Source organism: Urocitellus parryii, chromosome 11 (assembly GCF_045843805.1).
Source record: "Urocitellus parryii isolate mUroPar1 chromosome 11, mUroPar1.hap1, whole genome shotgun sequence".
Lineage (NCBI taxonomy): Eukaryota > Metazoa > Chordata > Mammalia > Rodentia > Sciuridae > Urocitellus > Urocitellus parryii.
In genome coordinates, this window is record NC_135541.1 from 123,017,267 (window position 1) to 123,029,744 (window position 12,478).

The 12,478-nt window shown below is 52.7% G+C and overlaps 1 protein-coding gene across 1 annotated transcript; it reads right to left on the reverse strand.

Annotated features, from left to right (window-relative positions):
* Window positions 1-1,967: 1,967 nt before the first annotated feature.
* S100a9 (S100 calcium binding protein A9) lies at window positions 1,968-4,563 on the reverse strand. Its single transcript, XM_026412992.2, has 3 exons — window positions 4,495-4,563; window positions 4,057-4,217; window positions 1,968-2,267 (listed from the first exon to the last, which is right to left on the reverse strand). The coding sequence occupies exons 1-3, from the start codon at window positions 4,544-4,546 to the stop codon at window positions 2,073-2,075; spliced, it is 408 nt and encodes a 135-aa protein (XP_026268777.1). The 5' UTR covers window positions 4,547-4,563; the 3' UTR covers window positions 1,968-2,072.
* Between the last annotated feature and the right edge of the window lie 7,915 nt (window positions 4,564-12,478).

A 12,478-nucleotide genomic window follows, 5' to 3' on the forward strand; every position in this document is an offset into this window, starting at 1 on the left:
GGGTAGGAGCCGTCAGAAGATGCACCAAGTCAGGCACTGAGGGCTGGTGAGGGCTTCCCCACTCTGTACCCAAACCCACAGCCCGGAGACATCCGTGGGCTCTTACGTCCTCACCCCCACAGTGGAGGCCTGGGGACTTCAGAGTAGGAGCATGCTACCAGCAGCTGGGGACTCGTGACAGTAGGTCACAGCAGGAGGCTGCCTTCTCCTTGCTCAGCTCTAGGGAAGGAAGGGGGAGACTCAGGCAGTGAAGCCGGTGGTCTTCAAGCCCCATTCTCCTGGCACTATTTTGATCCACTCTGCTCCTGTGTGACCTTGCACTAGTCTCTGCTGTATGTGTCTCTTCATTTATTTAAAAAAAAAAAAAAAAAGGAATAGATGACTGCTAGTCCTTCTCCAACTCCCCCCACTCCCAATTCTGTGTCTTCTCCCTGCGGCAAGGCTGGGGGCCTCTGTCGCTGGGGAAGACGTGCCTCTGAAGCAGTGTTCTAGGAGTTCCCAGAGAGATGGGGAGCTTGACCCAGGACCAGCAGGGCTCTTGGCATCCGCGATGGAGAAGAATTTCAGCATGAGCCCATCAAAGACATAGACAGGTGTTTATTTAGGAAAGAAAATACATAGTCAAGGGGGAAGGGGGCAATCTCAAGAAGAGCAAGGAATACAAATTCAGGGAAGATGTGGGTTCTCTGCAGAAGGAGAGACAGCAGCAAGCCCTGGTGTGGGGTGGAGCCAGGGTGGAGTCACCCCTGGTGTGGGGTGGAGCCAGGGTGGAGTTACATAATTTCTTGCCAGTTTTCCCTGAGCTTGTACATTTTTGGTCCTTTTACAAGGGCCTGGGCTAAGGGCATGTCCCTCAGGATTTACAACTCTTCCTCCTGAGCATTTTCTGCATCTCCATGGCTTATGAGTGATTTTTGAGATGCAGTATCTCTCTCTTGATCCTAAATCTCATGCAGGGAACCCTGAACTGGGCTGTGGTTTTTGCAAGGCCCACACCAGCTGGTTGTGACCTGGGATTTTAGGAGCAGAGGTCAGGGAGATGAAAGAGGAGTCACTTGGACGTCCCTAAGGTGGGCACCTGGGTCTGGGGGATGCAGGTTTTGCAGAGAGGAGTAAATCGCACTGGCCCAAGCTCTCAGCTACCAACCAGGCGCTGGAGAAATCTCCACTGCAGCAGGGAGGTCAGCTGGATCTTGAGGCTTAAAATCTGAATCTTCAGGCCCCAGATGATCTGCAGACTCAGAGTTCAAGCTCTCCCTGGTACTTCTGAAGGTTTTACTGCAGCACCCAGCCCGGCGCTCATGTCTTCTGCTGGGCAGGCGGGGGCCTTGTCACTCCACCGTCCTGCTGGGGCTGGGGTAGGCATGGGCTAACTCCCACGCCCACCCACTGAGCACCCCGCCCCCTAACACCCACATTTAGGATACTAGGCCTATTAGGAGAAATCCAACTGCTGTCTTGGATCCAGAAACGAGTTGGTACGTAATCATCCCCATTTGTCCTTGTTCCCACTGCCCAAGTGTTTTTTCCCCAGATGTGGCATCGTCCTGGTCCCTTTCTGGGAGACTTCAGAGGGATAGAGTTCTAACAGAGAGAGATGACCTTCTGGACAGTGATGGGCCAGGCGGGGCTGGGAGGGGGTAAGGGAGTGTGTGGCACACTGAGGGACAGGGATAGCCCGCTTTTGCTTTCTGCGGGGACCAGGCTGTGTTGACAGGCAGGACAGGGTGATGGGACCTGACCCGGAGGGTCTGATGTCAGGGAGGAGGACATGGTCAGGTAGGTGAACCCACGAGGTCCAGAACAGAGCCACGTGTTGCTGGTTCTCCTTTTGTTCTGACCCGATGGAGGGCGGAGCTGCAGACACGGGTGGGCTGTCCACCCCTCCTGATCCCCTAATCCCTCAGACTCCCGGGAAGGACAACTTGGGAAGGTGGCAGAAGAAGCACGCGGAGTCCTTGCACGGTGAAAGACTTTATTTCCCCTTGACCTCACGGCCACAGCCAAGGCAGTGGGACCCATCATTCCCCGAGGCCCTGGCTGGCCAGATGCAGGGTGGCGTGGCCTCCCGATTAGCAGGACCCCCCAAGGCCTGGCCCGTGGCTGTGACCTTCCGTATTGGAGGTGTTCTTGTGCATCTCCTCGTGGGAGGCATGGGTCAGCTTTGCTATCAGCATGATGAACTCTTCAAAGCTCAGCTGCTTGTCCAGGTTGGTGTCCAGGTCCTCCAAGATGTGATTTATGACCTTCTCATTCTTACTCTCTTTCTGTGGGTGTGGGAGAGAGGGCAGTAAGGGCTGGGTATGGCCAGGGTGGGGGGACCCGGGAGCACAGTGAATGGCCAGATAGCAGATGAACGGGGAAGGTTGGCCCCCGTTAAAGACACTTCAAGATGACCATTGACGGGGTGCCCCCGGAGGGGCAGACACTAAGTGTGTGCTGAACACTTTCTATTTGGTTCCCCAGACCTGCCCTCCAATGTGAGGACCCTCTATTTTACAGAAGGTGGTCCCACACTTTGCAAGTCTGGACATATCCCCTTTTTAACAACTTGAACAGGTGGAAATCACATCTTCCTAGGAAGACTCGGGTCTTAGAGAGGCTCAGCCGTTCTGGGGTCGAGCAGGCCTGGAAGCCCAGAGGTGGAGAAGCAGAGTCAGGTCTGCCTTGGACCCGTCGAGTCCTGTTCTCTTTACTCCCCTCAGTCCCCCTCCCCTCCTTCCCTAGAGGTCGCCAGTTACTGAAGCTCATCCAGCCTCACATCGGGGGAGGCACTTAGGAAAGCAAGCTGCTGTGAGGTCCTGGGCGGGGCAGAGCCGTGGAGGGGCTCTGCTGACCTCACAGGGTAAGACAGAGCATGCCCCGAGGATGGGGGCCAGGTGACGGGGTCCAGGTGAGCCCAAGAGAACCAGCTGCCCGCTCGCTCTGCCATTCTCTGGCTGGGACCCCTCTGCTCAGCCTTCTCCTGGACTCTGGTGGCCCATCTTGTAGGTCCCCTTCTTAGCCTACCACTTTGCTTCTGGCAGGGGACCCTGGGGTGGGGGACGGGGAGCATGTGGGTGTCCCACAGAGGAGAACGTCGCCCACAAGGCCTCTTGGTGCCCTGTCTACCTCATCCAGCCTGAGACCCTCACCTGCAGGGAGTTGTCACTGTCCCTCAGATCTCCCAGGGTGGCCATTCTCCATCTTACCAGGGAGGGGCGAGCACCAGAGGGGGATGGGGACTTACCCCAGGATGGCGGGCCCTGGGGACAGGATGGGGCCTGGGACCCACGGGTTCTACGTCCTTCTTAGTCTAGGCCTCTGTTTCCCCATTTCCCCAGATTTATAAAGAAAACAGAAAGAGTGTGGGAATGAACCCTTCCTTTTCCTGGAAAGCATTTTCAGAACAGGGAAACATGGGTTCTCCACGTGCTCCTTATTTCTCAACTTTCTTCTCTGGACGGGTGGGATTGGAAAAGCCCTCTAGGTCCACCCCACCTTCCCAGCTCAGTCTTAGCTTCCTGCCGAGTGCTGAGTGTAGGTGCTTCCCTTCCCAACACCCGGGTCTCAGCTCCTGTGTCACCTGAAGGGGCTCTTCCTGTCCTAATCCCCTCTGCCCTACCCACCCAGACCACCACCCTATTTGTTATCCCCCAGGCACTTAGAGGGGTTGGATTTATCTGTTCCTTTGTTGTGTGTCTCCCACCACAGGGCTTCAGACACAGCACAGGTCCAACCACACAATTTCTTGACTCTATTAGTGCTGCCTAGCTTTGAGCATCTCTAGTGCCTCTGGGTAGAAGCAGCTAGTATTCTCCCTTTCTCTCTTTTGGTAGGAGTTGAACCCAGGGGTGCTCTACCACTGTCTTATACCTCAGCCCTTTATATTTCTTATTTTGAGGCAGGGTCTGGCTGAGTTGCCTAGGTTGGCCTCAAATTTGAGATCCTCCTGCCTCAGCCTCCTGAGTAGCTGGGATTCCAGACAAGTTCCCGGCTACAGCTTTCTCCTTGATTGCCCCAGACAGCACCTGCCCCAGACAGCACCTGCTCCTCTCTCTTTGACCAAGGCCCTACCTTGAGGTAGTTTTTCAGCTCTGTCTTCACCAGTTGTTTGAATTCCTTCTGGTTCAGGGTGTCTCGGTCCCCTAACCTTACTGAGTACTGGTGAAAGACGTCGATCACCGTCTCTATGCTGCGTTCCATCTGTGACAATTCTTGAGCCATCTTCTTGCACTCTGTCGGAATAATGGAGAAGCAAGGATTGGGACATTTAGAAGAGAGAACAGGCTGCCAGGCTGCCTTGATTGTCCTCTGGCCACGGGCAGGAAGGAAGGGAGGGGGAAAAGCAGTTGGGCACAGAAGACCCAAGAAATGTGAAGGATGCTAGAGAGTATCCAGGGCCAGACCAAGGAGGGCTTCCAGGAGGAGAGTTTGGAAGAAGGTTGGGTGGGAGGAGAAGAGAAAGAACTGGAAGGCAGGCTTCTGCCAGTGCGCAGTGAGTAGCTCACTCACCAAAGTCCAGGATCCACACAGAGCCTCTGACAGGGAGGTGCTGGCTTGGCATTTATAGGCAGCTCCGGGCCAGCGCTCTCTGGGCAGGATTGCTTCACAGGCCATCGGTTTGGTAAGCCTCCAGGGAGGGGGCTGGGCAGGACAGGAAATGTTCACATAGTTCCTTTGCCTTTTTTTTTTTTTTTTTTTTGTGAAATTGCCAGCCCTGGGCCTGGAACTGGTTTGGGAGGAGGCTGGTGAGTTCAGTCCCCTCAACTCCAACGCCCCCTCTCTCCCTGAGCAAGCCACGGGCCTGCCACTCCCCTGCCCCCTCTCACATCCCACCTCTGTGACAGCTAGAAGTCCTCTGAGGACCGTGGTGCCGACCCCCTCTGCCTCCCCTCTCTTTGGTCCCCTGTGCTTGCCTGGCTCTGTGGGGAGGAGGGTCTGGCATGAGTTCTTAGATTTGGAGAGTGGGGGTTAGGATTAGAAAGGTTCTTAGAGGTGATCGACCCTGTTGCATTGCAGATGAAGGACCCCAGAGAGGGACCCCAGCAAGGTCACAGAGCTGGCTGGTGACGTGGCAGGACTTGGCCTCAGACATCTCGGTTCCTGGTTAAGGGCAATGGCAGGTATCCATCCTTCTTACAGTCAGAGTGAGAGGTCTTCAGGGCCTGCCTCTTCTAAATCCCACTCCTCACTGGGCTCCACACCCTCCAGGAACTTACGAAGTGGCTATTGTATGTCGCTCCTGGTGGGCAAGGCGGACCCCTCCCCTCCTGCCACCTTCGTATGTATCTCCCCACCGCCCACAGGGCAAACTGATATGGCTTAGTCCTCTGCACAAGGCCCATGGGGCGTGGGCTCGGTCTCTCCTGGCCAGTTTCCCCTCCACTGTGGGCACTCGGGGCCCACCTTGCTCCTTGCCACAGCGTGATGGTGAAATCCAAACCCCACCTGGCGGCTCAGCTCCGAGGCTGCCTCACCCTGGAAACCTGGGCTATTCTTCCCGTCAGGAACACCCCCTGGGCAGGGCGGCCTCCCCCAGGGCCACTTCTGGCTCCTAAGGCTGCTTCCCCCCCCCACCCCAGTCAAGTGATTTGCATGCTTCCCTGCTGTCTGAAGAGCGCCTGTAGATCCTGAAAGAGAGGTTCTTTTTCATGTTTTTCACCTCCCACACACACAGTTGGGGGAGGGACACCCCTGCTTTTGCTGAATCATCATTTCCTTATTGGCATCCTGACCCCTCGCCCCGGGAAGAGTCCATGGTGCATGGAGGACGGACCTCAGGTATTGTCCTGCCTTCTCGCTCTTCCCAGCTTCTCTCCCTCCTTCGGGGAAGGTATTCCTCCTCTTCCACCTCACCCAGTCCTTTCCTCCAGTCTTCAAGAAGCCGTCCCTCATTGCCCAGGCCCCTCCTGCCCACTGCCCTCTGGAAGCCCCGGGCAGCCCCAGTGTGTGCTAAGCCCTGGTCCTGAGCACGTCCTGCCTGCTCTGCTGAGGTGCACAGAGCTCAGACTCACTGAGTGAGACCTTAGGCCATTTATTGAACTTCGCTGTTTCACTTTCCTTAATTGGTAAAATAAGATACTAATAGCGCCTTCCTTGAGGATTGTACCATACATGTAGAACTGGGAAGAGTTCAGGAAATAAGAAGCAGTATTATCAGTTACCTTTTCATTATTATTGGTACCAGCACAACATGCTGGGGGATCTTGGTGAGCGAGTCACAAAACACAGGGGAGACATGGTTTGACATCCTGTCTTCCTAATCACACTTTAAACCCTTGGTAGTTTGGGGTAGGACCTGGCACTGTATTAAGCGCACAGCAATTATTTAATAAATGCATGTCGAATGCACACTTGAATGAATGAATGAATGGTGCCGACATGGCTGTGAAATTATTATTTTTGAGGAACTGGGGTGCCCAGGGTGCTCTACCAGTGAGTTACACCACCTCCAGCACTTTCCTCTTTTCTTGTGTTTTTGAGACAGGGTATCACTAAGTTGTTCAGGCTGGTCTCGAACTTGCGATCCTTCTGCACCAGACTCCAGAGTAGCTGGGATTACAGGGTGTGCCACTGTGCCCCACCAGCCAAGAAATACTTAAATGGAAAGTTCAGGTGCATTTCCCAACGGAGGCTGCCCCTGACTGTTTAGAGGAATCACTGAATGGAGGCGGACCCTGTGTGTCCACCTGCTCGGGCGGGTAAGGAATCTACATCTAGTTTCAGGCTTTGTAAGCACCGGCCGGGTGCCTTTTCTTATGCTCCCACAGCGCCCTCTGCTGCCTCTGTTGGAGCAATTTCACCTGCACCAAAGATTCACACCCTCCTGCAGAACAGGCACACGGTGAAGCCCGCCAGGTGTGAGAAATCAACAGAGCAGTAGGGTGACTTTGGCAATTGATGTGGGAACTCTGGGTCAAGGACACTAGGTAGCTGGATGAAGGACATTGTGAATAAACCCCCAGGCACTCCCCTATCTGCAGCTGTTCCCCCACCTTCCTGCTAAGTGTGTGCCAGGAGACGTCTGAGGTCAATTGGAGCCTTAGACATTTAGAAGCTCAGGCCTCAGCTGGAGGGGAGGCAGGAAGGGAAGCTGGGGAGAGCGCAGAGGAGCTGAACTGATGACCCAGCACCACAGGCCCCAGGGGACTTCCCTACCTGCCCTCCTGTCCCACCCTCAATGTGCCTGCCAAAAGTACTGACCCGCTCACCCCATGACCCGGCTCTGTTGAACCCTATAAAACTCGTTGACATTGCTGATCCACTGAGGTCTGTCCCCATTTGGATTATTTTTGCTTTTAGTGGAGACCGGCTGACAGGAGCATTCTTAACTTGAAGGACAGCCAGCCTTCAGCCTCAGGGGAGGGCTGCCCAGGACCCGGCCTTGCTGGGTTTCCCCAAGGCCTGGGGAATCTGCATTCTTACTGCAAACTTCCACTTATAAAATTTGTCAACTGATTTTAAAGAAAAGCAAAAGCATTGATGATGCAGCAGGGTGTGTGTGCCCGTGGGTGGACGGTGGGTGCCCTGCTCTGCCATCTGCCATGGGGTTCTTGACTCTCAGGGGGCTGTCTCCTTCACTGGCTGTGGCTCATCCAGGCAGGTATATGGCTCTGCTCACCTCTGGGACCCTGGCACCCAGCGAGGGCCTGACTTGCAGGGTGCTGGGTGTGCAGTTGCTGAGTGGGTAAACGCAGGTGTGCAGGAATTCATGAAGGGCATGAATGTGGAACGAACACTGGTCTCTTGGCCTTTGCCCTGTGACTTTCTGCAGAGCTGCTGATTGTCATCCTATAATGTTGGTTCAGGATGAATGTAAAATGGGGAGGGGGAGGGGAGATGAGGCTCAGCTGCTGGCAGGAGCCAGCCTAAACGCAGACATGGAATTTGCACTTGGGGAATCCCATGCCGTCAGTTGGTCCCATCTCAGGAGGCCATGGTAGGCCCCAGATCCCAGCTAGTTCAGGCCCAGGTGACGTCAGGGCTGAGCCACCAGGTAGTGACTTGAGCCACCTGTTCCTGGCTGGAGCAGTAGGTGCTCCAAGCCCCACCCTCATCCTCAGGCCCAGGCAGCACTGAGGGCTGGTGGAGGTGGAGCTCCTCGGGGTACTGGTTTTCCCGGGAAACTCAGAGCCTCCTGCGAGGACATGAATTGGCCACTTTTTTTCTGGCTCTGAACAGTAACTCTGGATGTTGTTTTTGGGAGAAAAGGATGTGGTTTCTGGATAAAAACAATGTGTAAGCAAACAACTAAAGGGCAGAGAATCCTGTAGCGACAATGAAGTCACCAGCCCCTCTCCCGGGCTCAGGACCAAGGGCAGGCCTGAGCCTTTCTGCTTCTCTCACACTCCGGCTGAAGCCAGGTTGAAAGTCAGGCAGTTAGAGTAGCTAGGTGAATTGGGTCTGATGCCCAGCCTAGTAAAGAAAACCAAGTCCCTAAAGAACATGGAGTCAACCTCAGCCCAGGAGACTGAAATGTCAATGTCCCCAAGGCCAGGCCCATCCTAAAGAACTGTTAATGAAGCAGCTCCCAGCAAATAGGGAGGTGCTCATCAAATCACCCCAAGCCCCTTCTTCCTGGGGTGGGGGGGAGGTCTTCTCGGCTCTCTTTAGTAAAGCCTTCCACTTCCACTCCACACTTGCCGCCTCTCTGGTGTTACACTTCAGCACTCCCAGCATCGAGTAGTCACGGTAACCCTGGGTATCACTACTGCGGCCCTCAGGCCACTTGGTCACCTGTGCTGCACTGGGTGTCCCAGTGGGTGCACGTGGGACTCTCCCCACCCCAAGCTCTCATCCTCCAGTCTGCGGGATCCTGGTGGAAAGTGTACAGAGGCTGGTTCTATTCCTAGCTTTGCCCACTCACTGGGGGCCATTACAAGTCTCTCCCTCCGTATGGCCTCCAGGTTTGTATCCGTTAAACTGAGAGCTTGGGTCAGCTCAGTCACTTCTTGGGCTGGCACCAGGTTTCGATGGCATCTCGGTGGGCTCCATGAACACGGCCCCGATGCCCCAGGGCCCTGTGTGATTCCTGGATCACGTGCTGCTCCCCCAGGAGAGGAAGGCAGGTCCCCCCCTCAGAGATGCCCCCTGGGGCCCAGACTAAGCCCAACCTGCTGCCTCTTCTCCATGCTGTCCCTTCCCAGTGGCTTGGAACTCTCTGGATCTGGACTTTCTGACTCCCCATTCCCCACTGTTCAGTTTGGGTGTCCGGTGCATTAGGATGGCTCCGAGGAGTCAGCCACAGGGGGCATCGGATGGTTGTCCTGCCATCTTTGGCCTCCGATCTCACCAAGCCTCCACTGCTGGCCATCCTAAGGTCAGCTGAAGGCCGACCCATCTCCTGCCCCACGCTAGGCTGCTCTGGCTCCACAGTGAGGCCTCTCTGGTAACCGGGCTTCCTAGATCCTAGGTCTGAACACCTCCCGTACTCCACCTCAGCTATCTGTGCACAGAATTTTCTTGATTTCCAGGAAGTGTTGCCTTCCAAATCAAGAAAGTGGATGTCCCCTCTTCTGTCCCCTGGATACCGGTTTTCCAGTCCTTCCTCCTTTCCCGTTTTCTAGCTGTTGTCCTTACTTTATCCCACACTGAAGTTTCAGATCTCTCCAAGACTCTGGAGGGGTATCCCAGTATCTCTGCATTGGCTTCCCCTGCCTCTCAGAAATCCCCTTTGTAGGGAATAAGGGCTTTCACAACATCACCCTGTGGGCACTGTAATTACCGGCCTTTGACTCCCGCACTAGATGATTAAATCCTGGAGAGCCAGCTTCTCCACTTACTCCTTCTTCAATGATCAGCTTTGCACGTGAGAGACATCTGATAAGCATTTGCAGGGTAAAATGAATGACTGACTTGGCTTTCCAAAACCTATGCTTAGAAGACCATTTCCGGTAATTAAGAAGTTGTGCAACACAGGAGAAGGGAGAGGAAGAGAAGGAATTGGAGAGGATGAGGGGGGACAAGGAAGGGGGGAGGACTCTGGGGGGGCGTGAAAGGATGCCGGGATTCAGGGAGCGGTGCTGCCACCTGGTGGCCAACCTGCACCAGCGCTAGCGACATTGATTTGCCCTGGGACCTCTAGTTCTCAGGACCCCTTTGTACTTGTGAAAATTACTGACTATCCCAGAGAGACGATTGTGGGTTATGTCTAATCAATATTTTCTGTTTTTTTTTTTAATTTGAAAAAGTTTGATATATTGATTAATTCATTTAAATTAGCATTAATAAACCCATTACATATTAATCTCTGTTTCAAAAATTTTAAATAATTATACAGATGTTTTGCAAAGCTAGTTAGTGTCACTTTTTAAAACATTCTCTCCTACTACTTCACTGTGTAGATGAAAAGATGAAAGGCTGCGTTTCCATATCTGCTTCTGCATTCCACATGTTGCAATATATTGTTTTGGTTGAAGATGGGAAGAAAAATCCAGCCTCTCACAGACAGGTACTTGGAATGGGGAGGAATATACTAGTGACCTTTAAAAATAATATTCATTTTACATATTTTGATATACATCCAAACTCAACAACTGGTAATTTGTTAAAAGTTATTTGTAATGTAGATTCTGAAGCCACATGAATGAACTCTTTGTATTTGTTTTCATTAGAATCAATTGGTCTATCTTAAAATTGGAATGGATATCTTATTCAAGTGTTATTTTGTAACATCATGTATTAGTCATTCAGAAAATATTGGCTCATTGAGGAATGCACATTTTCTAAATGCTGACACGTTTTATTACTTGATATATATATATATACATATATATCCACCATGCGGCCTGCGCAATGGTTTCATTAATGAGGTTCTAGGCATAAAGTTAGTTAGAAGAGATCGAAATAAAACACACAGACTCAGTTACCTTATTTCTATGACCAGGTCCGAGACGGCTCCCCTCTCTGGTTCCCTCCTCTAACCGCCCAGCAGGGCAGCAAGGATTACTCAGGGCTAGCAGGAGAGAGTGAGTTTGAACACGCCGGGGAGTAGCCTTTTATTGGGGAACAAGAGATTCAGGGGAGAATTCCATCCAATGAAGGTTGAGGGGGGGCTGCACTCCAAGGTCAGGGTCAGTGATTGGGCCCCTGGGGTCAGTGGTCAGGCACACCCCCACACGGATGGGCTCTCTCATCAGGAAAGGGCCGGGAAAACTTCAACACAGCCAGAGCGCCTCAGACCCTTAACGGGAGCCACCCAATCACGTGTCAGAAATGGCTTCCCACATATATATATTTATATGGTGTATGTTTGTTTGTAAATCACATTTGGCAACATCATCACTGACCTCAGCCATCGGTAAAGTCTTTCAGTATTGGGAAGCTGTCAAATCATGGTGGCAGACAAAAATTTTTCAAAATTGTAATTTTTGTTTGAAAGTACTAATTTTACTAAGCTAACCAATTCCATCAGTTGTTTTCCTTGAAACAAAAGGCACATTTGTATATTTTCAAGAGGAAGTCTACCATGTACCCAAGTATAAATATGTAGTTTGACTGTTATCTGTGCTTTCAAGCAAAAATGGTGTTCCATGAAAAAGTGGTCTGTCTGGTTCACAGCTCAGTCACACAAATGCTTTTCCATGACAGAACCAGGATTGAGATTTAATAAAATGAATGATTTTCTCTGCTTCATTAAGAATGCTCTTAGGTAAGGCCCGGTGTGGCAGCAATGACTATAATCCCAGACACCTGGGAGGCTGAGACAGGATCACAATTTGGAGGCCAACCCGGGCAACTTCCAGATATCCTGTTTGAAAATAAAAAATGAAAGGGTTGGGGATGAAACTCAGTGGTTGAACACCCCTCGGTTCAATCTCATACTGAAAAAAATCCAAAAACAAAACCAACAACAAAACAAAAAATTTAAAAAATTTGAGGCAGGGTCTCACTAAGTTGCTTAGGGCCTTTTAAATGGCTGAAGCTGGCCTTGAAATGGGCAGAGGCGGGGCTTCGGAGGAACAGCCGGTCCCCAAGGGTCAGGAAACCCCTAGGTGCCTACTGCAGTGATCTTGGGCTGCAGTTCTTGGTCGCCTTCATCTTGGTCCCAGTTCTGCCCACCCCACCTTTCCCCGGGCAGCGCTCAGCAGCCCTGGCTCGTTCTCACGGCATTGGCTGGGCCTGGGCACATGACTGGCAAGAAAGTGGGTGAACCTGGGGTGCATTCAAGGGCTCCTGTGTAGGGAGCTTCTCTTGGGACCTTTGATTGAGCGTGAGACTAAGGGCAGCCTTTCTAGATATGGGCATTCCTCAGTGTCTCTAGAGGCTGCCCCACCACTAGGAGACGAGAGGTCCTCTGGCGATGTGCACCTGGCTGTGTTTTTGGAAAGTGTCAGGTGGAGCTCCCTCTGCAAAGATCCACAGCCCAGGAGAGCAGCGTTGCAGAGCCTGAACCTGAGGAACAGATGACCCAGGAGTGGGCGAGGGACTAGAGATGCCAGGCTTGTGGGAGGCTTCCTGTGATGGGTGACAGCTTGATGCCAAGGATGCGGTGTGG

Excerpts from the sequence above, each read along its gene's own strand:
- S100a9 (XM_026412992.2), bottom strand. The coding sequence starts at position 4,546 with ATGCCAAGCCAGCACCTCCCTGTCAGAGGCTCTGTGTGGATCCTGGAC. Across the intron at positions 4,218-4,494 it reads TGTGTGGATCCTGGACTTTG|AGTGCAAGAAGATGGCTCAA; the intron begins GTGAGTGAGCTA and ends TTATTCCGACAG. Across the intron at positions 2,268-4,056 it reads AGCTGAAAAACTACCTCAAG|AAAGAGAGTAAGAATGAGAA; the intron begins GTAGGGCCTTGG and ends CCACACCCACAG.